Source organism: Aythya ferina (assembly GCF_964211825.1).
Source record: "Aythya ferina genome assembly, contig: HAP1_SCAFFOLD_393, whole genome shotgun sequence".
Classification (NCBI taxonomy): domain Eukaryota; kingdom Metazoa; phylum Chordata; class Aves; order Anseriformes; family Anatidae; genus Aythya; species Aythya ferina.
Window position 1 is genome coordinate 39,030 of NW_028181177.1, and position 27,149 is coordinate 66,178.

General features: G+C 71.0%; 4 protein-coding genes across 4 annotated transcripts; 2 read left to right on the forward strand and 2 right to left on the reverse strand.

Moving 5' to 3' along the window:
• Positions 1–826: 826 nt before the first annotated feature.
• On the reverse strand, positions 827–3,377 carry CSNK2B (casein kinase 2 beta). The gene is made up of 6 exons (XM_084540297.1): positions 3,221–3,377; positions 2,611–2,713; positions 2,416–2,531; positions 2,231–2,306; positions 1,638–1,827; positions 827–1,049 (listed from the first exon to the last, which is right to left on the reverse strand). Exons 1-6 carry the CDS (start codon positions 3,290–3,292, stop codon positions 959–961), a joined length of 648 nt encoding a protein of 215 aa, XP_084396423.1. The 5' UTR covers positions 3,293–3,377; the 3' UTR covers positions 827–958.
• A 121-nt stretch (positions 3,378–3,498) lies between these two features.
• GPANK1 (G-patch domain and ankyrin repeats 1) lies at positions 3,499–8,552 on the forward strand (the record flags this gene model as incomplete). Its single annotated transcript, XM_084540295.1, has 4 exons — positions 3,499–4,870; positions 7,171–7,204; positions 7,319–7,366; positions 7,941–8,552. The coding sequence occupies exons 1-4, from the start codon at positions 3,960–3,962 to the stop codon at positions 8,550–8,552; spliced, it is 1,605 nt and encodes a 534-aa protein (XP_084396421.1). The 5' UTR covers positions 3,499–3,959.
• Positions 8,553–10,011: 1,459 nt separating this feature from the next.
• Positions 10,012–23,760, forward strand: PRRC2A (proline rich coiled-coil 2A). Its single transcript, XM_084540299.1, is given in 35 exon segments — positions 10,012–10,155; positions 10,371–10,537; positions 11,206–11,383; positions 11,467–11,569; positions 11,648–11,723; positions 11,806–11,946; positions 12,508–12,635; positions 12,720–12,799; positions 12,886–13,007; positions 13,945–14,035; positions 14,231–14,399; positions 15,208–15,447; positions 15,450–15,626; positions 16,450–16,719; positions 16,817–17,083; positions 17,085–17,117; positions 17,119–17,167; positions 17,519–17,738; positions 17,853–18,255; positions 18,258–18,614; positions 18,617–18,905; positions 18,908–19,071; positions 19,073–19,335; positions 19,337–19,830; positions 20,218–20,520; positions 20,602–20,663; positions 20,991–21,081; positions 21,167–21,228; positions 21,320–21,556; positions 21,638–21,874; positions 22,013–22,174; positions 22,417–22,496; positions 22,582–22,768; positions 22,925–22,987; positions 23,077–23,760. Coding segments are annotated over 34 exon segments (6,288 nt in total). The 5' UTR covers positions 10,012–10,155; positions 10,371–10,425; the 3' UTR covers positions 23,455–23,760.
• A 1-nt stretch (position 23,761) lies between these two features.
• Positions 23,762–27,084, reverse strand: BAG6 (BAG cochaperone 6; the record flags this gene model as incomplete). Its single annotated transcript, XM_084540296.1, is given in 12 exon segments — positions 23,762–23,920; positions 24,387–24,533; positions 24,645–24,752; positions 24,843–24,932; positions 25,023–25,073; positions 25,531–25,683; positions 25,799–25,840; positions 25,842–25,924; positions 26,015–26,117; positions 26,711–26,764; positions 26,853–26,921; positions 26,924–27,084. Coding segments are annotated over 12 exon segments (1,178 nt in total), but the record flags the coding sequence as incomplete, so codon positions are not given.
• Between the last annotated feature and the right edge of the window lie 65 nt (positions 27,085–27,149).

Genomic DNA, 27,149 nt, shown 5'->3' on the forward strand with positions numbered 1-27,149 from the left:
CCACGGGGGCCGCCGAGGGACACGCGGTTGCCGTGGCAACGGGCGCCATCTTGGGGCCGGCAGCGAGATGGCGGCGGGGGGGGAGGGGGGCGGTTGCCATGGGGACGCGGGGGGGCGGGGGGGGGGAAGCCAGTTTGGGTTTAAAAGGGCCGGGAATGGGTCAGGGACAAACAGGTCCTCGGACTGGGGGGTCGGGGAGGGGCCCCTGGTTTAGAAGGAGGAATTTATGTTAAATAAATACATTTATTTCCTTGTTCGTTTGGTTTCTTTTTTATTAATTTATTATTTTAAAAGCTAAAAAAGTAATTAATTAATTAATTAAAGGTTAAATAAATAAAGGTTAAGTAAAAGTTAAAGGTTAAAGGTTAAATAAATAAAGATTAAGTAAATTATACTTAAAGATTAAATAAAATAGGGTTAAATAAATCAGGGTTAAAAGGTCCATTTAAAGGGTTAACTTGAGTACAAAGGGAGAATGAAGATAACGAGGGGGGGCTCCCCAAAACACAGCCCCCCCCAAAATGCCCTGACCCCATAAAACCTGACTAAACACCCCAAAACCTGACTAAATGGCCCCAAAACACCCCAAAACCTGACTAAATGGCCCCAAATCCTCTCAAAACACCCCAAAACCTGACTAAATTGCCCCAAATCCCCCCCCAACCCTTACCAAATGCCCCCAAACCACCCCAAACTTTTGGTGCCAGCCACCCCAAATCCCAGCATCCCCTCCGCCCCCCCTCCCCAGCACCCCCCCACAATTTTGGGCCCCAACCCCACAAATACCCCCCCCCCCCCCCCCCCCCAATAAAAAACCAGCCCCCACTTTTTCCTTTTCCTCCATTTTTTTATTCCCGTGGCCGGGGCCGCGCGGGGGCTGAGGGGGGGCGGCTCCGGGCCCCAAAATAAAGGGAATTCGGGGCAGAAGGGGGTGTGGGGGGGTTTGGGGCCGGGGGGCTCAGCGGATGGTTTTCACCGGGCTCTTGAAGTTGCTGGCGGCCTGCAGCTGCAGCTGGTACGCCATCGGGTGGATCTTGAACCCGTACAGCCTGCGGGGGGCAGCGCTCGAACAGCCCCCCCGGCACCAAGCACCCCCACAGCGCCCCAAAACACACCCACAGCGCCCCAAAATGCACTGACACCACCCAACAACACCCCCACACCGCCCCAAAACACCCCCACAGCGCCCCAAAATGCACTGACACCACCCCAAAAACACCCCGACACCGCCCCAAAACACGCTGAGACACCCCCAAATCACCCCAAGACCCACAACACCCCCCTGAGCCTCCCCAGATCACCCCAACACCTGGTGAGACCCCCCCAAATCCCCCCAAAATGTGCTGAGACCCCCTCAAAACCACCCAAAACCCACCCAAAACCCACTGAGACCCCCCCAGCCCTCCATAAATCCCCTCCAAGCCCCCCAAATCCCCCCCAAAACCCCCGAACTCCTCCCCAGCCCCCCCTAAATCCCCCCCAATGCCCCCCAAATTCCCCCCAGTCCCCCCCAAATTGCCCCCAAATCACCCCAAATCCCCCTGAAATCCCCTCCAATCCCTTCAAATCCCCCCCCAGGTCCCCCCAACTGCCCCCCAACTCCCCCCACAATCCCCCCCAGCCCCCCCCGGCCGTACCGGGGCACGAACTGGTTGGCGGGGCGCTTGGGGCGGTACTCGGGGTGCACCATGAAGAGCATGTGGGGGAAGCCGGTGCCGAAGTAGGCGCCGTCGGTGTGGTGGTGCCGCGACGACTTGGGCGTGTAGACGTCCATGCACTTGGGGCAGTACAGCTTCACCATCGCCTCCCCCGGGATGTCCGACAGCCCTGGGGGGCCCCACAATATGGACACGGCCCCCCCAAGATGCCCCGACCCCATACAATCCCCCCATAAATGCCTTGACCCCATAAAATCCCTCCAAAAAAGCCCTGACCCCGTATAACCCCAAATCGTATGGGGTGTTTTACAGCTTCACCATCGCCTCCCGCCAAAATACGGACACAGGCCCTGAGACCCCCCCACAACCCAGCCCCCAGCCCCCCAAATCCCCCCCACACCCCCAGGACCCACCCAGGACCCCCCCCAACAGCCCCCCCACACTCCCAAGACCCCCAAAATCCCCCCAGGACCCCCCAACCCTCCCCCAGGGCCCCCAAATCCCCCCAACACACCCCCAAGACCCCTCCAGGACCCCCCCACACCCCCAGGACCCCCCCAGTCCCCCCGTACCGATGGGCAGCATGGGCTGGTTCTCGCAGTAGACGCGGGGGCAGTACCCGAAGTCTCCCTGTTGGTACTTCTCCAGCTGGGGGGGGGCACAAAACAATGAGGGGGGGTGCCAAAACAACTGGGGGGTGCCCCCAAATTTTGGGGGGGGGGTCTCCAGAATTTGGGGGGGTGTCGGGGGGGCGCACCATCTGGGCGATGCCGCGGTTGGTGAGGATGTAGCGGGCGTGGATGAGGCCGTAGAGCATCTCGGCCGCCTGCTCGATCAGGTCGCTCTGGTTGGGGTTATCCTCCAGCTCCTCGTCTGGGGGGGGGCACAGGGGGGTTAAAAGGGGTGGGGGGTGCCCCCCGGGACCCCCCCGGACCCCCCCTCGAGGCCTCACCCGGCTCCAGGTCCAGGATCATGTCGAGGGCCTGGCGGTAGTGCGGGACCTGCTCGTTCAGCCCCGTCAGGTTGAACTTGTCCTGGATGTAATCCTCGTCCACCTGGGGGGGCTTCACTGTGACCCCCCCGCTAAATTCGGGCCCCCCCTTAAATTCGGGACCCCCCCCTTAAATCCACCCCCCCCCCGCCTCGTTTGGGACCCCGTCCCTGTTATTTGGCCCCCCCTTTTGTTCAGGACCCCCCTTTTGCCACGAAGCCTCCCTTTCATTTGGGATCCGCTCCTTTATTTGCCCCCCCCCACAATTTATTTGCCCCCCCCCCGTACTAGAAGCTCCCTCTCCCTTATTTACGCTTTTCCTCTTTACCCAAGGCCCCCCCCATTTCTTTACGGCCCCCCCCTTTACCCAGGACCCCCCCAATTCCCGGTGCCCCCCCTTTTACCCAGGACGCCCCCCTTTATCGAGCCCCCCCCCCCCCCCTCCCGGTGCCCCTCCGCCACACTCCCGTTTCCCCCCCTCCCCCCGCTGCCCCCCGTTATTGCGGTGCCCCCCCCTCCTCCCGGTGCCCCCCCCTCCCCCCGCTGCCCCCCCCCGTCCCGCTGCCCCCACCTCGCAGAAGAACTCGTTTCCGCGCAGGCCGCAGAACCAGGAGATCCAGGACACCTCCTCGGAGCTGCTCATGGCCCCGCCGCCTCAGCCCCCAGGCCCTGCCCGCGCCGGGCCCGACCCGCTCCGCCCGCACCGTGCCTGCGCCGCCCGCGCGGGGCACGACGGGAGCCGTAGTCCCGACGCCGCGCTCCTGCCGGGCCTCGCGCAGCGCCGCGCCGCCCCCAAGGACTACGGCTCCCGGCGTGCACCGCGCGAAGGGGGCGCGGGGCGGGGCGGCGGCGGCGCGCGTGCGCACAAACAGCGCCGCGCGTGCGCGCTCAGCCGTTACCATGGTGATCACGGCCCGGAGGGAGGGGCTCATCGCAGCCCAGAGGTGCGCATGCGCGTTGGGCTGTTACCACGGTGATCACGGCCCGGCGCGAAAAGCTGCTCACAGCAGAGCGTTGCGCGTGCGCGTGGCGGTGTTACGATGGTGACTGAGGCCTGGTCCTCCTGCAGCCCCCATGGCAGGCGGGAGCTGCGCGTGCGCATTGCGGCGTCGCCTTGGTGACCGCTGCCCGGCGCGAAGGGTTGCGCGAAACGGCGCGACGCGCATGCGCACTGCGCCGTTGCCATGGTGACCGAGGCCTAGTCCTCCCGCGGCGACCGCCAAATCGAGCGCCGCGCATGCGCCCTGCGCCGTTGCCATGGTGATCGAGGCCTAGCGCCCGGCCTGAAGCCTGAGCCGGGCCCCGCCGCCATGGCGCACCTCATCGCCTTCACCCGGGCCCGGGACCCGGCGGGGGGCTGGAAGGACGGGCTGCGCGCCCAGCCCGGCCCCGAGCCCGACCCCCCGGCCCCCGACACCTCCGCGGGGGCCGAGGCGCGGCGCTTCTACGAGAGCCTCCTGCGCGACGCCCCCCCCGCCGCCGCCACCACCTCGGCGCCGCCATCGCCCCCCCACAGGGCCCCGCCGAGGCCTCCTCCCCGCCGGGCCCCGCTGCCCGCGGCCGCCCGGGAGCGGCAGGGCCACGCGGTGCTGCGGGCGGCGCAGGAGGGCGACGTGGCGGCGCTGCGGCGGCTGCTGGAGCGCGAGGGCGGCGACCCGGCCTTCCGCGACGCCTTCGCATGGACCCCGCTGATGTGCGCCGCCCGCGCCGGCCGCGGCCCCGCCGTGCGCTACCTCCTGGCACGGGGAGCGCCCGGGAGGCGCGAGGCCGAGAGGCTGGCGCGGGGAGCCGGGCACCGCGGCGTCGCCAGGGTGCTGAGGGAATGGGGGGCCACGGGGGGAGAGGAGGAGGAGGAGAGGAAGGGCGAGGAGGAGGAGGAGGAAGATGGGATGAAGGCCAAGGAGGGCAAGGCCAAGGAGGACAAAAAGAAACACAAGGAGGAGAAGAAGGTCAAGGAGGATGATGAGGAGGAGATGAAGGCCAAGGAGAACAAGAAGGAGAAGGACAAGGAGGAGGAAGAGGAGGAGGAAGAGGAGGACAAGATGAAGGCCAAGGATAAGAACAAGGAGCAGAAGAAGGACGAGGAGGATGATGAGGAGGAGATGAAGGCCGAGGAGGAGGAGGGGACGAAGGCCAAGCAGCCGCGGAGGGACCCGGGGCTGAAGGACGATGCTGAGGGGCCGAGGAGCGGGGAGGGGAAGGCCCAGGAGGGGGCAGAGAGGTGAGAGCGCAGCACGGGGCCCTCGGGGGGGGGGGGCCCAGACCCTTGACGGGGGGTCCCAGGCCCCTCTGGGGGGTCCCAGACCCTTCGGGGGGGCCCAGACCCCTTAACAGGGGGGTTGGGGGGGATCCTACACCCCTTGGGGGGGGCCCAAACCCTAGAAGGGGGGGCAAAAGCCACTCAGGGGGCTCCCAGACCCCTCTGGGGGGGCCCCAAACTCCTCTGGGGGGGCCCCAAACCCTTCGGGGGGGGCTCAGACCCCTTAATGGGGGGGTTGGGAGGGTCCCAGACCCTTTTGGGGGGTCCCAGACCCTTTTAGGGGGGTCCCAGACCCTTAATGGGGGGGTTGGGGGGGATCCCAGCCTCCTCCCCGCTGCCTTCCTGTCCCCGGGGGGGGGCCCGGCCCCCGCCACCGCCGCACACTTTCCGCCCGCAGCGCCGCCCCCCCGTGACCCCGATTCCCCCCTTATTTCCCTTCCCCCCCCCCAAAAAAAAATCCACTCTCCTTTTCCCCCCCCCAGCCCCTCTCTGCCCCCCCCAAGCCCCTCTCAACCCCCCCCAACCCTTTTCTAACCCCCCCCCAATTTTTTCTCCCCCCCAGCTTCTGCCCCAGCTGCGGCTGCCACTTCCGCGACCCCCCCGGGCGGCACCGCGCCTCCACTGCCCACCTCCTGGCCCGGGGGGGCCCCCCCCAGAGCCCCCCCCCCCCCTTCCACATCCCCCCCAGCAACGTGGGCTTCCGCCTGCTGCTGCGGGGGGGCTGGGACGGCCGGGGGGGGCTGGGCCCGGCCGGGGAGGGGGTCACGGCCCCCCCCAAGACCCTCCTCAAACGGGACCAGCGGGGGCTGGGCTGCCCGGGGGGGCCCCGGCCCCGCGTCACCCACTTCGGGCCCCGAGACCCCCGCGCCGTGGCCGGGGGGGGGGGCCAAAAAAGCCCCAGGGGGGGGCAAAAAGAAAACGGGGGGGCGCTCGGAGGAGGCTGAGAGGGCCTGGGAGAGGCGCCTGAGGGCATACATGGCCCGCTGAGGGGGGGCCAGGGGATTTGGGGGGTCTGGGGGGGGATTTAGGGGGTCTGGGGGGGGGTTGTGGGGGTCTGGGGGGGATTTGGGGGGGGTTAGGGGTAGGGGGGGCACCGCTGGTTGCTGCCCCTTGCCCCCCCCCCAGCTCGGGATGTGGTGGGGAATGGGAGGGGGCAGCCCCGTAAGTGCCCCCCCGCCCCATAAGTGCCCCTCACCACCCTGTAACTGCCCCACAGCCCCCCCACAAGTGCCCCCCCCACCCCATAACTGCCCCCCCTTCCCCCCCACACCCCCCCGACGGGAGGCCCAAAACCACCGCCAGGCCGGGGCCCCCCCCGAAACCACCCCGGAATCCCCCAAAACCGCCGGGACTGAGGCAATAAACGGTGGGGGGGGGGGGGGCGGGGCTGCCACCCCCCCCCCCCGAAACCCAAACCCACAGCCTGCAGGGTGCTGAGTGCGTGGGGGGGGGGGGACCCGAAAACCCCATAGCCCCCCTTCCTCCCTGGGGGCGGGCGCCCACTTCTGCTTTCGGGGCTGCATCCGGGGGCGGGGGGGGCCCGGGGGGGGTGGGGGCCCCCCCAGCCTGGCGGCGCCGCATCCGGCCCCGGGGGGGGGCAGTGAGAGGCCAATGTGGGGGGGGGGGGGATTTGGGGTCACCCGGGGGGGGTTGTGGGGCGGGGGGGGCTTATGGGGGGGAGTTGGGGTCATCCTGGGGGGCTTTACGGGGCTGGGGGGGTCCCTATGGGGTGGGGGGGGCCTCATGGAGTCAGGGGATCCCTGTGGGGTGGGAGGGGACTTATTGTGCCGGGGGGGCCTTATGGGGTCGGGGGGGGCCCTATGGAGTTGGGGGGGGTCCCTATGGGCCTGGGGGGTCCCTATGGGGCCGGGGGGGTCCCTATGGAGTCGGGGGGGGGCCCCTATGGGGCAGGGGGGGGCCTGTGGGGCGGGGGGGGGCGTGTTTCCGCATGGGAAAGCCCAGGCGGGGGCGGCGGGGCCATAAAGGGGGGGCCGGGAGCGGGGCCAGGGCAGAGCCGCGCCCCCCCCGCCGCCACCAGGCACCCATGGGTGCTGCCAGCGCCCCCCCCCCGCTGCTGCTGCTGCTGCTGCTCTGCGCCGCCGGGACCTCGGCACAGGTGCGACCCCCACCCCAAATCCCCAACCCCAAATCCCCAAACCCTCACGTCCCCGTCCCCAAATCCTCGTCTTTGTGTCCCCAAATCATCCCCAAATTCCCGTCCCCCCCCCTCACCCCCCACTGACCCTTTTTTCTCCCCCCAGGACCCCACAGCGGTGCCGGTCACCCCCCCCCTCGGTGAGTCCACCCCCAAAACTCCCCAGAATGGCCCCAAAACGGCCCCAAAACCTCCCGAGGTGCCCCCCGACCCCGTGACCCCACTGACCCCATTGTCCCCCTGTCCCCCCCCAGGGCCCCGTCCTGCAGCGCACGGGGACAAACCAGCGGCACACGTCGTGGGTGAGCAGGGTTTATGGGATTTGGGATTTTTTGGGGGGATTTGGGGTTTTTGGAGGGTTTGGGGGGCTTTGGGGGCTTTGGGGACGGGGATAGCAGGGGCTATAGGGGATGGGGGGCACGGGGGGAGGTAGGGAGAGTGGGGGCTGTCTATAGGGCTGTGGGGTGGCTATGGGGCCGTTGGGGTGTCTGTAGGGCCGTGGGGAGTCTATGTGGCCATTGGGGTGTCCATAGGGCTGTGGGGTGTCTATAGGGCTGTGGGACCATTTATAGGGTCATGGGGCTGTTTATAGGGCCATGGGGCGTCTGTAGGGTCATAGGGCTGCCTATAGCATCATAGAGTGTCTATAGGGTCACGGGGCCATTTATGGGGTTATGGGGTGTCTGTGGGTTCATGGGGCCATTTATAGGGTCAGTGGGTGTCTGTGGGGCTGTGGGGCCGCTTATAGGACCAGCGGGTATCTCTGGCTTCAGGGAGCCGTTTATAGGTTCTCTACGAGGCCGTGGTGCCCCGCGGCCCCCAGACACCCCCCCCGACCCCCTTTTTTTCCCCCCCTAACCCCCTTTTCCCCCCCAGCCTCCTCCTCGTCGCCGGGGGGCCCGGTGTGGGACGACCGCGTGGCGCCGTCGGTGGTGCGTAACGGGGTGCGCCTGCGGGGCAACAAGCTGGTGGTGCCTCGGGACGGGCTCTACTTCGTCTACGCCGCCGCCGCCTTCCAGGGGGGGCCGTGCCCCCCCCGCCGCGCCGCCGCGCCCCCCCTGCGCCTGTCGGTCAGCCGCTTCTCCGACGAGTACCCCCGCGACGTGCCCCTGCTCACGGCCGTGCGCTCCGTCTGCCCCGGCACCGGGGGGGGCCGCCGGAGACGCCGGGGGGGCGACGGGGACGACGCCTGGGGGGGCGACGCCGGGGGCGCCGGGGGGGGGCGGCAGCTGTGGTTCGAGTCGCTGTACCAGGGCGCCGTCTTCCAGCTGCGCCGCGGGGACCAGCTGGCCGCCACCACCACGGCCGCGCGCTTCCTCGACCTCCACGGGGGGGGACAGGCGTATTTCGGGGTGGTGGGGGTGGATTAGAGGGGGGGGGGGCAGGGTTGGGACGGGGGGGGGCAAGGAGGGCCCCCGGGTGGATGGGGGGGGCAAGGAGGGCCCCGAGGTGGATGCGGGGGGGAGAGAGGGGAGGAGGCGTCGGTAGGGACCAGAGTGAACGCGGGGTGATGGGGGCGGGGGGGGGGGTATTTATGGGGGGGGGGCGTTATTTATTGCCGTATTTATGTATTTATGGCGCCGCGGCCCTACCGTGTAGGGCCTGGAGTGGTTTCGGTGGAGTTTTGGGGCCAGAAGTGTCTATTTTTGTAGGGGTTGGGGTTATTTATCTCCCGCCTGCTGCGGGGGGGTTCTAAAGAATAAAGGCTGGAACCCAGCGGAGCGCCTGTGTCATCGCGGTTTGGGGCGAATCGGGGCGGTTTTGGGGTCTGGGGGCGTGGGAGGGAGTCGGGGGGGAGTTGGGAGGGATTTGGGAGGGGTTTTGGGGGGATTTAGGAGGGATTTGATGGATTTGGAGAAACTTTGGGGGAGTTTTGGGGAGAATTTGGGGGATTTGAGGGAACTTTGGGAGGGATTTGGGGAGGATTTGGAGGATTTAGGGAGACTTCGGGGGTATTTGGGGGAGTTTGGGGAGGATTTGGGTAGATTGGGGGAGGATTTGGGAGGGATTGGCTTGAAATTGGGGAGATTTGGGGGGGCTGGAGAAACTTTGCTGTAGATTTGGGAAGAATTTAGGGGATTTGAGGGCATTTCAGGGAACTTAGGGAGAAATTTTGGGAGGATTTGGGGTGAATTTTGTGGGACTTGGGAAACTTCAGGGGGATTTGAGGGAATTGGGGGAGGATTTGGGGGGATTGGGGAGGGTTTGGGTGGGCTTGACTTGAAATTTGGGAGATGTGGGGGAATTTGGGTGAATTGGGGAAACCTCGGGGGGGATTTGATGAAACTTTGAGGGATTTGAGGACATTTTGAGGTGAGTTCGGGGGATTTGGGGAGGATTTGGGAGTTTGGGGGAGGTTTTGAGGTGAGTTGGGGGATTTGAGGGGATTTGGGGGATTTGGTTGAGTTTCGGGGGGGCTCAGGGCGCAGCGGGGGCCGTTTGGGAGCCCCGGGGGAAGTCTGGGCGGATTCGCGGTGAGTTCGGGGACTTTTGGCGGTGAATTCGGGGCGAGTTTGGGGAACTTTGGGCGCGTTTCGCCCCTTCCGCATTTCCCAGAAATGGGGGGGGGGGGCGGGAGGGAGGGAAGAGCGCGGTTGCCATGGGGACGGGACGGGGGGGGGGTGCTCGCGGTTGCCATAGTGACGGTTGCCACGGCGACGGCGGCCGGAAGGAGGCCGCGGCCTGGTTGCCGTGGCGACAGCGGGGAAGGGAGGGGGGAGCGATTCCCAGGCGAGGGGGCGTGGCCACGGCGGCGCGAACCACTGCGTGCGGGGGGGGACGGGCGGGGGGAGCGGCCGTTGGCCCCGCCCCCAACCCCCGAACCCCCCCCGCTTCCCGCCGTGGCAGCGCCCGGCCGGGCCCCACCCAATCACCTCTCGTTCCTCGTCGGCCCCGCCCCACTCCTGGCGACGCCGGCGCCGCGCCGCGCATGCGCGCAGCCGCCGGGCGGCCGTTGGCGGGGCGGGGCCGGGGCCGCTCTCGCCGCCGGGGCTGGGCCACCGGGAATCCGCCGCCATCCGCGCCCGCCGCCCCCGTCCGCCACCCCCCGCGCCCTCCCGCGGCCCCTCCGGAGCCCGCCCGGCGCCCGCAGGTCGGTATCGGCCGAGGGGACCCCGCGCGGGGGCCGCGATGGCCGCCGCCGAGCCGCCCCCCCCCCCAGGGGGCCGCCATCACCGCGCCGGGCCCCGCCGCCATCTTGGGGCCTAGCGGGGCCCGGCGGGCGGGAGGGGGAGGGGAGGGGCTGAGGGGGGGGAGGGGGCGCGCAGCGGAGCCCCCCCCAAAATTTGACCCCGCTCCCCCCCCCAGGCGCCCAGCCGCCCGCCCCGGCGGCCCCCCCCGTGCTCAATGCGCGGCCCCCGCGATGTCCGAGCGGCCGGGGCCCGCGGCGAAGGGCCGGGAGGGGCGGCGGTACGCCTCGCTCAGCCTCTTTGAGACGTACCGGGGGAAGGGGCTCGACAGCCAGCGGCCCGCCGGTAACGGGGGGCACGGGGAGAACGGGGGGGAGGGGGGGGGACGTGGGGTTAATGGGGAGAATGGGGGGGAAGAGGGGGGTCGGGGGGACATGGGGAGAATGGGGGAGAATGGGGGAGGGTCGAGGGGACACGGGGATAACGAGGGGAATGGGGATAACGGGGGGATGCGGAGGTGTCGGGGGGACCCAGGGAGAATGGGGGGGTTGAGGATAATGGGAGAGATTGGGGGGGGAATGGGGAGAACGGGGGCACAGGGCGATAATGGGGGAGTACGGGGGTGATGTGGGGATGGGGGATTATGGGGGGGGACTGGGGACAGTGGGGGGAATGGGGGGGTCATGGGGGAATGGGGGGACCCAGGGATAACAGGGAAACGGGGGGGGGACACCAAGGGAGTAATGGGGGGATACTGGGGGGAGTGGGGGAAGGTTGGGGCTAACGGGGGGGTTATGGGGGGGCTCTGGGAGTAGTGGGAGGGGGCAGGGATACTGGGGGGGGGTCTGGGGGTTATGGGGGGGGGCAGGGACACCGGGGGGGCCTGGGGGTAATGGGGGGAATTGGGGTAACGGGGCGGGGGCAGCATCAATGGGAGGACACCGGGGGCGTGCTGGGGACACCGGGGGGTGCCGGTGCTCCCGGGGGGCTCTGACACCCTGCCCCCCCCGCAGCCGCCCCCCGCCATGGGCTGCAGAGCCTGGGCAAAGTGGCCGTGGCGCGGCGCATGCCCCCCCCCGCCAACCTGCCCAGCCTGAAGGCGGAGAACAAAGGCAATGACCCCAACGTCTCGCTAGTGCCCAAGGACGGCTCAGGATGGGCCAGCAAACAGGAGCAGCCCGACCCCAGGAGGTGCGGGGGGGCCGGGGGGGGGGCCGGGGGGCGCCCCCAGCCCCTAATTAACGCCCCTGCCCTTAATTACCCCCCACCCGCAGTTCCGATGCCTCAGCAGCTCCCCCGCCGCAGTCGCCGTCGCCGCCGGCTTCGCAGACGCCTGCGGGCAGCCAGCCGAAGCGGCCCCCCCCCGCGGCCCCCGAGGTGACCCCCGGCTTTATTTGGGGAGGGGGCAGCACCTCAGCGCCCCCCCTTCCCCTCCCAACCGCCCCTCGTTTGCAGACCCCCCCCACGGCGGCTCCAAGCGGGGCAAAGTCCTGGGCGCAGGCCAGCGGTACCCACGGAGCGCACGGCGACGGTGAGGCAGCACCACGGGGGGTGGGGGGGGCTCTGCGCCTCTGTGCGCGCCCCCCCCTCAATATTAACCCCCCCCCCCCCAGGACGAGCCCCCAGCCTCCCGTCGCGATTCTCTCGCGAGGAGTTTCCCACCCTGCAGGCGGCCGGCGACCAGGAGAGGGGCGGCCGCGAGCGGGACGCCTGCGACGCGTCGTCTGGGCCCGCACCGAGCCCCCGCCCCCCCGGTCAGCCCCCCCGCCCCAAAAACAGCCCCTCACATCCACATCCGGCCCCCCACCTCCACATCCGCCCCCCAATTTAACATTCACTCCTTGATCTAACCTTTTTCCCCCCATTTTGCTGTTCTTCCCCCCCCAGTGAGCCCCCCACCCCACAAACACCGCCCCACCTCCATATCCACCCCCCATGTGAACATTCCCCCCCCCACATCAACATTCACCCCCCCAATTTAATATTTTCCTCCCATTTTGATCTTTTTCTGACCCCCCCACCTCCACATTGACCCCCCCACTTCTATTTTCAGCCCCCAATTGCACCTTTTCCCCCCCAATTTCACCTTTTTCCCCTGTTTTGCTGTTTTCTCCCCCCCCGGTGAGCCCCCCACCCCAAAAACACCCCCCCACCTCCACATCCACTCCCCCAGTTTAACCTTTTCCCCCCCGATTTCACCTTTTCCCCCCCAATTTAACCTTTTCCCCCCCAGTTTCATCTTCCCCCCCCCGATTTCACCTTTTCCCCCCAGTTTCACCTTCCCCCCCCAATTCATTTTCTGTCCCCCCCCACAGGCCCCAGCTGGCGGGAGGGCGGCGGGCGCGGTGCTGAGGGGGAGCCGCTGCCTGATGGGGGGGGGGCCGCCCCCCCCGCCGCCCCCCCCGCCCCCTTCCCGCCCTACCGGGGGATGATGCCGCCCTTCGTGAGTGCGGGGCCGCGCTGGGGGGGGGGCGCACGCAGCCCGCAGCCTCCCCGCGGCCCCGCTGACCCCCTGTGCCCCCCCCAGATGTACCCCCCCTACCTCCCCTTCCCGCCGCCCTACGGCCCCCAGGGCCCCTACCGCTACCCCGCGCCCGACGCCCAGAGGTGAGCGCCACGGGGGGGGCACAGGGGGGTCGGGACCCCCCCCCGAAGCCCCCTCCCCGTTACTCACCTCCCCCCGCCCCCCCCAGGTTCCCCCGGCCCCGCGGGCCGCTGCGGGGGGGCGAGGCGGTGAGCCGCCCCCCCGTGCTGAAGCAGGACGACCTGAAGGAGTTCGACGAGCTGGACCAGGAGAACGACGACGGCTGGGCAGGTGGGGCACGGCCCCACAGCCGGCCCCATAGCCGGCCCCATAGCCGGCCCCATAGCCGGCCCCACAGTGCCCTATAGGGCCCTATAGCCTGCCCCACAGCGCCCTATAGGGCCCTGTAGCACTCCATAGTGCCCCACAGCATCTCATCGTGCCCAACAGCATCCTATAGCGCCCTATAGCACCTCTACAGCCCCATAGGGACCCCCAGCCCCATGTAGTGCCCCACAGTGCCCCATAGTCCCCTGCAGCATCCCATAGAGCCCTGTAGCACCCTGTTGTGCCCCATAGGGCCCCATAGTGCCCCATGACACCCCATAGCATCTCATAGTGTGCCCCACAGCACTCCACAGTGCCCCATAGGACCCCATAATGTACCCCGTAAGGCCCCATATTGCTCTGTAGCTCCCCAAAAGACCCCACAGCGCCCCATGACACCCCATAGCGTGCCCCATAGTGCCCCATAGCACCACCTAGCATGCCCTATGGCATTTCATAGCACCCCATAGCGTTCCTTGCAGTGCCCTATAGCAGCCCATAATGCCCTATAGCACTCCTGTACGGGGCCCCGTAACCCCCAGTGTGTCCCAGGGCACCCCGTAGTGCCTTGTAGTGTCCTATAGCACCCCATAGCGCCTCATGGTGCCCCGTAGCACCCCATAGTCCCGTGTAGCACTCCATAGCGTGCTTTGTAGTGCCCTACAGCACCCCATAACACCCTATAGGATCCTACAGTGTACCCCGCAGCACCCTACAGCCCCCCATAGTGCCCCATAACACGCCTCATAGTGCCTTATACCACCCTATAGGGCCCTATGGAACTCTATAGTGTATCCAATAGCACCTCGGTGTGTCCTGGAGTGCCCCATAGCCCCCCATAGTGCCCCATAGCCCCCCACAGCCCCCCATAGACCCCATATGGCCCCCTGACCCCCCGCAGGTGCCCACGAGGAGGTGGATTACACCGAGAAGCTGAAGTTCAGCGACGAGGAGGACGGCCGGGACTCGGACGAGGAGGGGGGCGAGGCGGGGTGAGATGGGGGGGCCCCCCCCGTTATGGGGTCATCCCCTTGTTATGGGGTCACTCTCCTGATAAGGGGTCACCCCAGTTATGGGGTCGCCCCCCCCATTACAGGGTCACCCCCCTCGTTATGGGGTCAACCCCTCCTTATAGGGTGCCCCCCCCTCGTTCTGGGGTGCCCCCTAAACGTCTTTTCCCCCCCCAGGAAAGAAAACGAGCCCCCCCCCGAGGGCAAGAAGAGCCCCAAGGAGGAGCCGCCCCCCCCCAAGGCCGCCCCCGAGGCGGGCAAGGAGCCCCCCCCGGCGCCCCCCCCGCGGCCCCCCCCGCCACCGCCCCCCAACCGGGGTAGCTGGGCCCAGCCCAACGAGTTCCCGGTGAGGGGGGGGATTTATGGGGTGGGGGGGTTGGGGGGGCTCATGCTTGTGGGGTCAGGTCTGGGGGGTCTCCTGTACTTATGAGGGATGGCTGGGGGGGGTCTCATGTTTATGGGGCTGGGACTGGGGGCTTCTGTTTTTATAGGAGTGGGTCTGGGGGGGGGTCTTGTGCTTATGGGGTTGGGTTTGGGGGGTTTCTGCTTTTATAGGGCTGGGTCTGGGGGGCTCAAGCTTATAGGACCGGGTCTGAGGGGTGTCCTGTCCTTATAGGGTGGGTTTGGGGAGGTTCCTGTTCTTATGGGGCATGGCTGGGGGGGTCTTGTGCTTATGGGGTCAGGTCTGGGGGGCTCCTGTGCATATGGGGTTGGGTCTGGGGGGCTCCTGTTTTTATAGAGCTGGGTTTGGGGGGGTCTCATGCTTATAGGGCTGGGTCTGGGGGGCTTCTTCTGTTATCAGATTGGGTCTGCAGGGGTTCTTGTCCTTATGGGGTCCGTTCTGGGGGGGCTTCTGTTCTTACAAGGCTGGGTCTGGGATGCTCCTGTTCCTATGGGATTGGATCTGGGTGGCTCCTGTCCTTATGGGGCTGGGGCTGGGGGGGTCTTGTGCTTATGGGGTCAGGTCTGGGGGGGTCCTGTCCTTACAGGGCAGGGTCCGGGGTTTTATAGGCCCAGGTCTGGGGGGGCTCGTGTCCGTATGGGGCAGGGTCTAGGACGCTCCCATTTCCACACAGCCGTGTCCAGGCCCCTGCTCCCCTCACGGAGCACCACAGGGCCCCCCCCCATACTCATCCCCCCCCCTTCTCCCCCAGGACGAGGACGAGGCGTGGCGGCAGCGGCGGCGGCAGTCGTGCTCGGAGCTGTCGGCGGCGGTGGCGCGGGCGCGGCGGCGGCGGGAGGCGGAGGAGCGGCGCATGGCGGAGGAGCGGCGGGCGGCCTGCGCCGAGAAGCTCAAGCGGCTGGACGAGCGCTTCGGGGCCCCCCCCCGAGCGCCGCGGGGGGGCCAGACCCCGGCCGCGCCCCCCCCGGCCGCGCCCCCCCCCCTCCGCCGCCGCCGCCTCCTCCTCCGCCTCCTCCCCCCGCTCCTCTTCCTCCTCTCGCCCCCGCCGCGCAGCCGCTGCTGCCCCCCCCCCCGCCGCCAGCCCCGCGCTGCACAAGGAGGAGGGCGCCCCCCCCACGCACGCTGCGGGGCACAGGGGGGGGGCCGAGGCAAACGGGGAGGGGGCTGAAGGTGAGGGGGGGGGGAGAGGGAAATGGGGAGGGGGCTGGAGGTGAGAGGGGGGATGTGGGGGAGAGAGGGAAATGGGGAGGGGCTGAAGGTGGGGAGGGGGATGTGGGGGGGGAGGGAAATGGGGAGGGGGCTGGAGGTGAGGGGGGAGGGATGGGGGGGGGCAGGGAAATGGGGAGGGGGCTGAAGGTGAGGGGGGGGATGGGGGGACAGGGGAGGGAAATGGGGGGTGAGGGGGGGGAAATGGAGGGTAGGGGGCGAAAAAGGGGTGGAAGGGGGCAAAAGGGGGGTGTGGGGGGCAAGAGGAGGGTGTGGGGGAAAAAAGGGCTGTGGGGGGGGCAAACAAGGGGGTATCGGGGGGAAAAAGGGTAGGGGGGTAAAAAGGGGGGGTGAGGGGCAAAAGGGGGCTGTGGGGGGGTAAAAGTGGGGTGTGGGGGGGCAAAATGGGGAGGGGGGAGGCAAAAGAGGGTTGGGGGTGGGCAAAAGAGGAGTGGGGGGGTAGAAAAATGAAGGTTGGGGGAAAAAAAGGGGTGTGGGGGGGCAAAATGGGGAGGTGGGGGGGGAAATGAGGGGGAAAGGGCTCCCGAATGTCCCCCCCTTATCAAAATGGGGCACCCCCTGCTCAAACCGGGACCCCCCCAACCCAAATGGGAGCTTCCCTTTGGAATGGGCCCCCCCCCCCCCAAAAAAAATGTGGCCCCCCAAAATGTGTAGGACCCCCCCAAAAAATATGTGACATCCCCAAAAAAACATGGGACCCCCCCCAAAATTGTGGACCCCCCCCCAATCCCCCCCCCCGAACTAATTAATTAATTTCTCCCCCCAGCTGAGCCGCCCCCCCCCACGCCCGCCGAGGCCCCGCCGGAGCCCCCCGAGGAGCCCCCCCCCGCCCCCCCCGGTGGCTCCCACCGCGCCCCCCCGGCCCCGGCCCCGGCGGCGCCCCCCAAGGCGGGGGGGGACGGAAGCCAAAGGTGGGGGAGGGCAGGAGCCCCCCCCGGCCGCTGCAGCCCCCCCCCGGCAGCCCCCCCCCGCGGCGGCGCTGCCGTACCCCAAGTACCAGAAGTCGCTGCCCCCCCGCTTCCAGCGCCAGCAGCAGGTATGGGGGGGTGGATTTAATTGGGAGGGGGGGGGCAGAATTCATTCATTAATTGATTGATTGACCCCCGCTTTTTTTTTTCCTCCCCCCCCCCCAGGAGCAGCTCCTGAAGCAGCAGCAGCAGTGGCAGCAGCAGCACGGGGCCCCCCCGGCGCCCCCCCCCCCGCGCCCCCCCCCGCCTCTGGGGGCGCTGGCAGCGGCCGTGGGCCCCCCCTCGGCGGCCCCCCCCCGCCCCAGGCGGCGGCAGGGGGAGGCGGGGGGCCCCCCCCCCCGGCCCCCCCAAGGCGCTGTTCGGGGGCTCCCTGGGCCGCCCCCCCCCCCGCCGCTCACCCCCCTGGGCTTCGACCCCCGCTGGGTGATGCTGCCCCCCCCCCTACATGGACCCCCGCGTCCTGCAGGGGGCGGCCCCCCCCCGTCGACTTTTACCCCCCCGGGGTGCACCCCTCTGGTAAGTTGGGTGGTTGGGGGGGGGGCGTGGGGGGGCACGGGTGTTTTGGGGGCGTGGGGGGGGGCGGAAAATCCCCTTGGGACCCCCCCCAGGACCTGGAATAACCCCGGGACCCCCCCCCGGCCATGTAACAGCCCCTGTGCCCCCCCCTTCTCCCCCCCCCAGGCTATTGGGACCCCCCCCAGCCCCATGCCCCCCCCATAGAACCCTCCCTGTGCCCCCCCAGGCTCTTGGGACCCCCCCCGATTTTCCTCTCCCCCCACCCCCCAGCACCGCCATTGCCCCCCCCCTTGCTCCCCCCCACCCCATGACCCCCCCCCTGACCCCCCCCCCTTTTTTTTGCCCCCCCAGGCCTGCTGCCCCGGGAGCGCTCCGACAGCGGGGGCTCAGCCTCGGAGCCCTTTGAGCGCCCCCCCCCCGCTGCTGCGCGGACCGCGGGACCCCCCCGGGGGACCCCAAAGCGCCCTGGGGGGGGGGCCGGGGGGGGCGACACCTTCGGGGCCCCCCCGGAGCCGCCGCGCCCGCTGCCCTCCCCCCTGCGGCCCCCCGACGAGGACGAGAAGGGGCTCAAGTGAGTGCTGGGGGGGGCAATTCAGGGTGGGGGGGGCAATTTCGGGGTGTGGGGGGCAATTCGGGATGGGGGGGGCCCCTCTCTGACCCCCCCTTTTATTTGTGCCCCCCCCAGGAGCGAGCCGCCCCCCGTGCGCCTGCGGGACCCCCCCCCCGTACGGGGGCCCCTACCCGGCCTTCGGCGACCCCCCCGCGGCCCGCCCACCGCTTCCCCCCCCCCCGCCGACGACCCCTCCCCGCGGGCCTGGCCCCCCCCCCGCCGCCCCCCCCGGCCCCGGGAGACCCCCCCCGAGCCGCCCGCCCCCCCCTCCCGCGGCCCCTTCAAGGAGCCCCCCCCCAAGAAGCCCCCGCTGGAGGCGCCCCCCCCCGCGGAGGAGCCGCCCGCGCCCCCCCCCCAGAAGGACGAGGCCCCCTCCGCGGGGGGGGGCGGCTCGCGGCGCCCCCCCCGCCCCCCCCCCGGACGCCCACAAGCCCCCCCCCCCGCCGCACCGAGACGCGCTGGGGGGCCTCGCCCGGGGGGGGGGGCGCCGCTCCGACGACCCCCCCGCGGCTGACAAGCCCCCCCCCGCGCCGCGCCGGGCCCATCAAGAAGCCCCCCCCCCAAGGACGAGCCCCCCCCCCGCCGACAAGCAGCCCCCCCCCGAGCCCAAGGAGCCCCCCCCGAAGCCCCCCAAGGGCAAAACGGCCCCGGCGGGGGCGGGGGGGGCGCTCCCCGGGGGGGGGGGCTCGGCCTCCCCCGCCCGCAGCCGCCGCCGAGACCCCCCCCCGGGGGGGCCGGAGCGGGGCGCGGCGGGGGGGGGGCCGCGGGCGGGCGCGGGGGGGGCGGGGGGGGGAGTTCTTCGCCCGCGGCCGCGGCTTCCGGGGGGGCTACGGGGGGCTGCGCGCGGGGGGGGGGGCCGCGGCCGCAGCCGCGAGTTCCGCAGCTACCGCGAGCCCTTCCCCCCGGGGGGGGGCGCCGCCGCCGCGGCCCCCCCCGCCCCCCCCGCCGCCGCCGCCCCCCCCCGCCTCCTCCGCCCCCCCCCGGCGGCGTCGCGGCCCCCCCCCCCGGCGGCGCGGGGGGGCAGCGAGACGCGCAGCGAGGGCTCGGAGTACGACGAGGCCCCCCCCCGGCGGCGCCAGCGCGGCTCCGAGACCGGCTCCGAGACCCTGGAGAGCGACCGCGAGGCGCCCCCCCCCGCCCACGGGCCCCCCCGCGGCCCCCCCCGCCAACGGGCCCCACGCCGCCCCCTGCCCCTCCCCCGCCGCGGGGGGGGGGGGGGCGCGGCCGCGTCTTCACCCCCCGCGGGGTCCCCTCGCGCCGGGGCCGGGGGGGGGCGGGGGGCGCCCCGCGGGGAGGGGGGGGCCCCGCCTGGAGCCCCCCCGCCAAGAAGGGCGAGGCGGCGGGCCCCGCGGGGGGGGGGCGCGGAGAAGGAGCCCCCCCCGGGCAAGGCGGGGGCGGGGGGCTCGGAGCGGCCCCCCCGGCGGCGCCGCCACGGCCGGGCCCAGCAGCAGGACAAGCCCCCCCGCTTCCGCCGCCTGAAGCAGGAGCAGGCGCTGCGGGGGGGGGGCGCGGCGCAGGGGGGGGCTCCGCCGCCGCCCCCCCCGCCCGACGCGCAGCCCCCCCCCCCGCGGGAGGCCCCCCCCCGGGGCGCGCTCCCCCGAGCTGTCCAACCCCAACTCGGACCAGGCCAACGAGGAGTGGGAGACGGCGTCCGAGAGCTCGGACGTGGCCGAGCGCCGGGGGGGGGGGCCCCGAGCGCGACCCCGCCCCGGGGGGCCCCCCCCCGCCGCCGGGGGCCTTCCTGAAAGCCGCGGCCCCCCCCCAGCAGCAGCCCCCCCCCCACAAGGAGCTGTCCAAGCGCAGCTTCTCCAGCCAGCGGCCCCTGGAGCGCCAGGGCCGGCGGCACGGGGGGGGGCGGCGGGGGCGGGGGGAGCGGCCGGGGGCCCCCCCCCGGCGGCGCAGGGCTGCGGGCAGCCCCCCCCCCGCCCCGCAGCACCCCCCAGCACCCCGGGGGGAGAGCTGCCCCCGGGGGGGGGCGCGGGGGGGGGAGAGGAGGAGGAGGAGGAGGAGGAGGGGAGAAGCGCGGCTGGGGAGCGCCCAGGGGGAGGGGCAGGTAAGGGGGGGGGAATATGGGGGGGGGGAAATATGGGGGGGGGGAATGGGGAGGGTGAAATGGGGGGGGGGGAAATTGGGGGGGAAAAGGGTTACTGGGGAAAGTGGGGGGGGGGCCAGGGGAAATGGGGGGGGGAAATTGGGGTAACCCAGGGGGTTAAAATGCAGGGGGGGGGAATGGGGAAATGGGGAGGGGGCAGCGGGGGAGTCTGGGAAATTGGGGGGGGGGCTGCGGTGGTTTGGGGGGGTCACTGGAGGTCCTGGGGGGTCCCTGGGGGTCCTGGGGGGGCCCTGGGGGTCATTTGGGGGTACCGGGGGGGTGCCTGGGGTCATTGGGGGCTGCGTGGGGGCGGAGCCTCCTTTGACCCCTCCCCTTCCCCCCCCCCAGCCGTAGCTCGGAGGAGGCCCCGCCCTCCCCGGGGCTGTCCCTGGCCCCGCCCCCTTCGGCCAGCGCCGTGTTCCGATTGGACCGCGTGGTGCCCAGCGACCCGGGCGGCATCCGGCGCGCATTGGCCCAGCTGGGCCGCCCCCCGAGCGGGCCCCGCCCCCGGCTCCGCTCCCGGGCCCGGCCCCGCCCACAGCAAGACAGGGGGCGTGGCTTCGCCGGGCCCCGCCCCTGGGCTGCCGCCCTGCCCCCCCGCCCTGCCCCTGCCGCCCTATGAGCCCCGCAGCGGCCCCGCCCTCGGCGCAGGTAAGCCACGCCCCCTCCCAGACCACGCCCACTGAGCCACACCCATGGTGGTCGCACTTATCTAAGCCACGCCCCCCGCAGGCCCCTCCCTGCGTGACGTCGGCGGCTTCCTGGCCAAGCGGAGAGAGCGGCCCCGCAAGGAGGTGGGGGCACGGGGGGGTCACGGGGAGGTCACGGGGTCACGGGGGGTCACAAGGGGCATGGGGGTCACAAAGGGCATGGGGTGGCAGCGGGGCCAACAGGGGGTCAGTGGGGGTCAGGGGGTCGGGGGGGGCCATGGGGGGTCACAGGGGTCAGGGGAGGGTCAAAAGGGGGTCAAGGGAGGTCATGGGGGGGTCAAAGGGGGATGGGGGGGGTCGGGAGGTAATGAGGTCACAGAGTGGTCAGGAGGGTCAAAGGGAGGGGCTGGGGGGGTCAAGAAGGGTTCGGGGGGGTCCCTTCTGACCCCTAACTCATCCCCCCCCCCCCAGGACCCCCTGGGCTTTGGGGACCCCCCTGCTGGAGGCCGGCCGGGGGCACCCGAGGGGCTGGGCCCCCACCTGTGGAGCCGCCTGCAGACCAGTAAGGCACTGGGAGGGGACTGGGAGGGACCGGGGGGGGCGCGGGGGGGGTCAATGAATCCCCCTGACCCCCCCGCCCCCCCCAGGTGCCGCCCGCAAGCCGTGGCTGGAGCCGCTGGGCGCCTTCGAGGCCGTGGGGGGCACCGAGGTGAGCGCTGCCGGGGGGGGGGGCGCATTGTTGGGGCGGGGGGGCCCGGCCCTGCTCCCGCTGACCCCCCCCGCGCCGTGCCCCCCCCCAGGTGAGCCCCTCGGACAGCGGCGTGGAGCTGAGCGGGGACTCGGGCGCTTCCTCCGCCTCCTGCAGCCAGCGCAGCTCCCCCGACGGGGGGCTCAAAGCCACCGCCCCCCCCCCGCCACCACCCGGGGGGGGCCCCGGCTCCAGGGACGGCGGGGGGGGGCCACCGGGACCGCCGCCCCCCCCCACGGCGGCCGAGGGGGGCAAGGAGCTGCGGCGCCGCCCGGCGCCCCCCCCTGAGGTACCCAGTGGGGGGTTATTTGGGGAGGGGGGAGCACAATTTGGGGGGGGCAGAGCTGTGCTAACGCCCCCCCCCCCGCAGGTGTGCGCCCCCCCCGTGGTCCCCCCGGATCCCATCGGCACCGAGCGCAGCCAGCGCCCCCCCGACAAGGCCGCGGCCCCCCCCCCCGAGGACCCCCCTGGGCCCTTTGGGGAGCGGAGCCCCCCCTTCCCCACCCCCGGGGGGGGGGCAGAACCTTGGGGGCCCCCCCCCGGCGAGGGGCCCCCCCGGAGCAGGGGCAACGAGAGCGAGCAGCTGCCCCCCCCCGGGGCTGATGGGGTAAGGGATTAATTAATGGGGGGGGCAAATTGGGACTGGGCGGGGTTGGTTAATTAAAGAGGGGGGTTAATTAATTACATGGGGGGGTAATTAATTACAGGGGGAGCATTAACTTTGTTTTTTGTGCCCCCCCCCCAGCTGGACTCAGCCCCAAGGGACTGGGAGGCACTGCCAGGGGGGGCCCCCTCCAACGAGCCCCCCCCCCCGCCGCGCCCCCCCGACACCAAGGGCCCCCCCGAGGCCGCGGGGCAGCGCCTGTACCCGGAGCTCTTCTACGGGGGGGGGTGCACCAGCGGACAGGTGGGGGGGGCAATTAACGGGGGGGGAATTTGGGGGATTGGGGGGAAGGGGGGGAGAGATTTGGGGGGGATTTAAGAAGGGGGGGGTCACTGGAGGGGTGTTAGAAGTGAGGAAGGGGTCCTGGGGGGGATTAAAGGTTGGGGGGAGGTCACTGGGGGGGGTCCTTGAAGGTTGGGGGGGTCTCGGGGGGTTGTGGAGCTCCCCGGGGGGGCCCTGACCCTATTTTTGTGCCCCCCCCCCAGGTCCCCAGCGCCCCCGTGGAGCCCCAGCTGGGCGCCAGCGGCAGCTTCCGGCCCGGGACCCCCTCGCTGGCCCCCTACAGGTACCGGGGGGGGTCCCCAACCCCCCAAATCCTCCCGGGGGGGCGGACACGGCCCTCACCGTGCTCCCCCCTCCCGTCCCCGCAGGCCGGTGTTCGTGGCGGGGGGGGGGCTGCCCCCCCTGCCCCTCAAGGGCCCCTTCGTGGAGTTCCCGGCGGTGCCGGGCCCGGACCTGGCCAAGCTGGGGGGGGCCGGGGGGCTCCTCTACCCCCCCCCCGCCCCCCCCTTCGTCTACAGCCCCCCCTTCTGCCCCCCCGACCCCCCCCTGCTCCAGGTGAGGCTTCGGGGGGCGGGGCTTAAGTGCTGGGCTTCTGGGGGGCGGGGCTTCGGTGCAGGGGGCGGGGCATCATGTGCGTTACGCCCCCACCAACAAGCCACGCCCCCCTCCGGCAAGGCCCCGCCCCCTCCAACGAAGCCCCGCCCCCTGCAGGTGCGGCAGGAGCTGACCCCGCCCTCGGACTTCTACGGGCAGGGGCAGAGCAGCTTCCAGCAGGTAGGCCCCGCCCCCTGGGGCTTGGCCACGCCCCTCCCCGGCCTGGCCACGCCCCCTTCCTGACTCTGCTCCCCCCCTCCCTCCCCCAGATGCTGCTGCCGGTGGTGGAGCCCCCCCCGGTGCCCCCCGTGGTGAATTTCGGGGCCCCCCCCGGGCCGCCCGCGCCCCCCCTGCCCCTGCTGCCCCTGGGCCGCCTCGTGCCCCCCCCCGCCCGCCCCTTCGCCCCCCCCGGGACCCGCCCCGAGCCTCGCCCGGGGCTGGGGGGGGGCCGGGGGCGCCCCTCTGAGCCCCCCCCTCCCGGGGCGCCCCCCCAGCGCGGGCCCCCCCCGAGGGCGGCCGCCCCCCCGCCGCCCCCCCCGGGGCCACGCCGCCCCCCCGGGGCCGCCTGGGGGGCTCCCCCCACCCCGCGGGGGCTGCCCCCAGCCCTGGAGCCCCCGGGGCCGAGGCCCCCCCAGCGCCCCCAGTGACCCCCCCATAGCGGGGGGGGGCTGGGGGCTCCCCTATTTATGTGGGGCTGGGGGGGGGAAATTACAGGGCGAGAACCAACCCCCCCGTGGGGCTGGGGGGGCTGCGTGCCCCCCTCCTGCTCATGGACCCCCACCCGCGGGGTCTCTGCCCCACACTTATGGGGCGCCCCCCCCGCCCCACCACCCCCCCCCCCGTCGGGCTGCGGCCCCTTTGTTAAAGAAATGTTAAAAATGAAAAAAAAAAAAACATAAAAAAAAAAAAAACTCGTTTGCAGAAAAAAAACAGAATAAAAGTGACGAAATCGAGTGGGCGTGGCGAGAGGCGGGGCTAGAGCAGGGGGCGGAGCCTTTATTGGGGGGGGGGCCCGCGGGGGGCGCCCTCGTTGAAGGCGCGCTGGGCGCAGGGGAAGCGCCGGGGACAGAAGTCGGGGTCCTCGCGCAGGCGGCGCTGGAGGTCGGCCAGCAGCTGGGGGCGGGGCCGGGCGGGTGGGCGGGGCGTCAGATGGCCACGCCCACCCACCTGCCACACCCAAGTCCCCAAAGTCCAGGGGGACTCCCCACCCATGGGAGCCCCCCCCAGGATCCCTCCCAACAGAGCCCTGAGACCCCCCACACAGAACCCCCGGTTCCCCAAAACCCCCAATTCCCACCCAAACCCTTCCCAAGCCCCCCCCGAAGTTCCCCTTAACTCCCCCAAATCCCCCCCAGGTCCTTTCCAGCCCCCCCCGGTCCCTCCAGGTCCCTCCCCAAGACCCCCGGGACCCCCCCAGGATTCCTCAGGGCTCCCCCCACAGGGCCAAGACCCCCCCAACCCCTCCCCAGGACCCCCAGATCCTTCCCCAGCCCCCCAGGACACCCCCGACCCCCTCCCATACCCCAGAGACCCCTCTGGGACCCCCCCCGACCCCCCCACCCCCCAGCTCCCCCCCCACCTGCTGCCGGTACCCCTCCTGCAGGGGCCCCTCGCTCAGCTCCCGGCTCAGGCTCTCCGGGGACCCCAGGGGCCGGGCGCCGGCGGCTCGGGCAGCGCGCCCCACGGCCTCGGCCAGCAGCAGGGGGGGGCCCTCGGCCTGCATGGTCTGGGGGGGGGGGGAGGGGTCAGTGGGGGGGCTGTGGGGCAGGGCTATGGGGCAGGGCTATGGGGCAGGGCTATGGGTCCGGCTGTGGGGCAGGCCATGGGGCAGCCCCACCTTGCGGCGCTTGGCGGGCATGCCGGTCAGGTAGGCGTCGCTCAGGGGGGGCTGCGGCTTCCCCTTGCGCTGGGTCTGGACGTCCTCGCGGATGATGGGGACCCACTCCTGGGGGGGGGGGGTCAGGGTGAGCCCCCCCGACACACACGCACGTCACGTGACTCCCCCCACGTGACCCCGCAGCCAATCGCAGCTCACCGGGGGCAGGGCGGCCGCCCACGCCTCGCTCTCATTGGGCAGCGCCTCCTCGGCCGTGGTGGCGGGGGCGGGGGAGGCGGCGCCCTCACGCTGCGGGGGGAGGGGCGGGGAGGAGGGGGCGGGGTCAGCGCAGGCCACGCCCCCATCCCGCACCTCCCTGCCCGCCGTGGCCACGCCCACCTCCGACGGCGGCTCCGCCTCCTGGGTCTCCATTGGCTCCTCTGGTTGGGGCTGGGGGCAGAGGGGGCGTGGTCAGTAGGGCTAGGGGGCGTGGTCAGTGATGGGCGGGGCCGTAGAGAGGGGCAGGGTCCGAATAAGGGGGTGTGGTCAGAGTGAGGTGGGAGGGGCCAAAGAAAGGGGCGGGGTCTGAGTTGGGAGGGGGCGGGGTCATGGAAGGGGCAGTCATGAGGGGTAGGAGTTGTAGGGGGTGGGGCCAGAAGGGGGTGTGGTCAACGAGAAGGGGCGCGGCCAGGAGTCAAGGGGGCGGGGTCACGGCAAGTGGGCGGGGCTACAGGGTGGGGTCTGAGATGGGGCAGGGGCACGGATTGGGGGAGGGGGGGTCATGGCTGGGGTCAAAGCACAGGGGTGGGGTTAAGGAAAAGGGGCGCGGTTAAGGAAAGGGGGCGTGGTTAAAGAAAGGGGGCGTGGTTAAGGAAAGGGGCGTGGTTAAGGAAGGGGGCGTGCCCACCTGCTGGGGGGCGGGGTCCCCGATGCGGCGCACGTAGGGCAGGATCTGCTCGGGGGTCACGGGCATCTGCTCCAGCAGCCCCTGCAGCCGCATCCCCACCACGGCCGTGAGCCACGACACCAGCGACGGCGCCACGTCGGCCGACATGCGGCGCTGGGGGGCAGGAAGGGGGGGGGGTCATTCGGTGTGTCCGTCTGTGTGTCCGTCTGTCCGTCTGTGTGTCCGTCTGTCCGTCCGCCCCCCCAGACCCCCCCCCGGCCCCACTCACGATGCGGTCGCTGATGAGCGCCCCCAGCGCCGCGCGCTCCCCCCCGCAGGCAGTGCAGGTTCAGCGCCAGGCACTCGAACAGGGCCCGGTTGCAGAGCTCCAGGAGGCGGGGGCCGAAGCTGGCGTCTGGGGGGGGGGGCACAGGGGGGGTGTTGAGTACCGGGGGGGGGGCTGCTCGGTGCCCCCCCCACACCCCCCGGTGCCCCCCCCGCCCACCGGAGCAGCGCAGGATGTGCAGGGCGATGCGCTGGAAGTGCTCCTGCAGGAACTCCACGTTGGTGCGGGTGATGTCCACGCCATCAGCAACCTGCACCCCCGCCTGGGGGGGGACACGGGGGGGGGGGTGAGGGTACAGCTCCCCCACAGCCCCCCTGCAGCCCCCCCAGGCCCACAGACAGCCCCCTCCCATCTTACAGAGCCCCCCCTCCACAACCCAATCCCCCCCAACACCTCCCAAAGGACTCCTACTCCACCTCCCCAACCCCCAAATCCCCCAAGCCCCAAATTCCCACCCTAAGACACCCAAATCCTCCCCAAATCCCCTCCCCAACCCCCAAATTCCCCCTCAAACCCCCCAATCCCCCCCAATCCCCTCAAACCCCTTCCCAATCCCCTCCTCGCCCCAAATACCCCCCCAAATCCCCCCCAAACTCCCTCCTTACCCCCCAATCCCCCCGAATTCCCCCCCAATCCCCCTCCCAACCCCCTCCCCACCCCCCAATCCCCCCCAATTCCCCCCCAATCCCCCCCAAAGCCCCTCCTCACCCCAAATACCCCCCAAATCCCCCCCAAACTCCCTCCTCACCCCCCATTTCCCCCCAATTCCCCCCAATCCCCCTCCCAACCCCCTCCTCACCCCAATCCGCCCCCAATTTCCCCCACTCCCCCCCCAGACCCCCCGTCCCCACTCACGAAGCTCTCCCTCACGAACTCCTCCAGCCCGGCTATCAGCGCGTGGGCGGCCGCCTGCAGGGGAACCCCCAGAGCCCCCCAGGCTCAGTGCCCGGTCCCCCGGGGGGCTCCCCCCATTCCCCCCCCCCATAACCCCCCCTACCCGCACGCTGCCCTCGCTGGGCTCCTGCCCGCCCAGGAAGCGCTGGCGGAAGAAGCGGCGCAGGGCGGGCGCTGCAGGCGCTGCAGGGGCTGGCAGTGGCCGTGGAGCAGGGCCACCACGTCCACCATGGCCACCTGCTGGCACAGCAGCGACAGCAGCTCCCCGAAGAAGCCTGCAGGGGGTAAGTGGGCGTGGTCAGGGAGGGACACGCCCTCATAGAAGCCATGCCCCCCTTAGGACACGCCCACTGAACTAGAAGACAAGGGATCCCCCCCTGTAGGGTTCTTTGGGGGAGCT

Coding starts and splice junctions, on each gene's coding strand:
- CSNK2B (XM_084540297.1), bottom strand. CDS start 3,292: ATGAGCAGCTCCGAGGAGGTGTCCTGGATCTCCTGGTTCTGCGGCCTG. Junction 2,532..2,610: donor GATCCTGGACCTGGAGCCGG/GTGAGGCCTCGA, acceptor GCCCCCCCCCAG/ACGAGGAGCTGGAGGATAAC. Junction 2,307..2,415: donor ACCGCGGCATCGCCCAGATG/GTGCGCCCCCCC, acceptor GCCCCCCCCCAG/CTGGAGAAGTACCAACAGGG.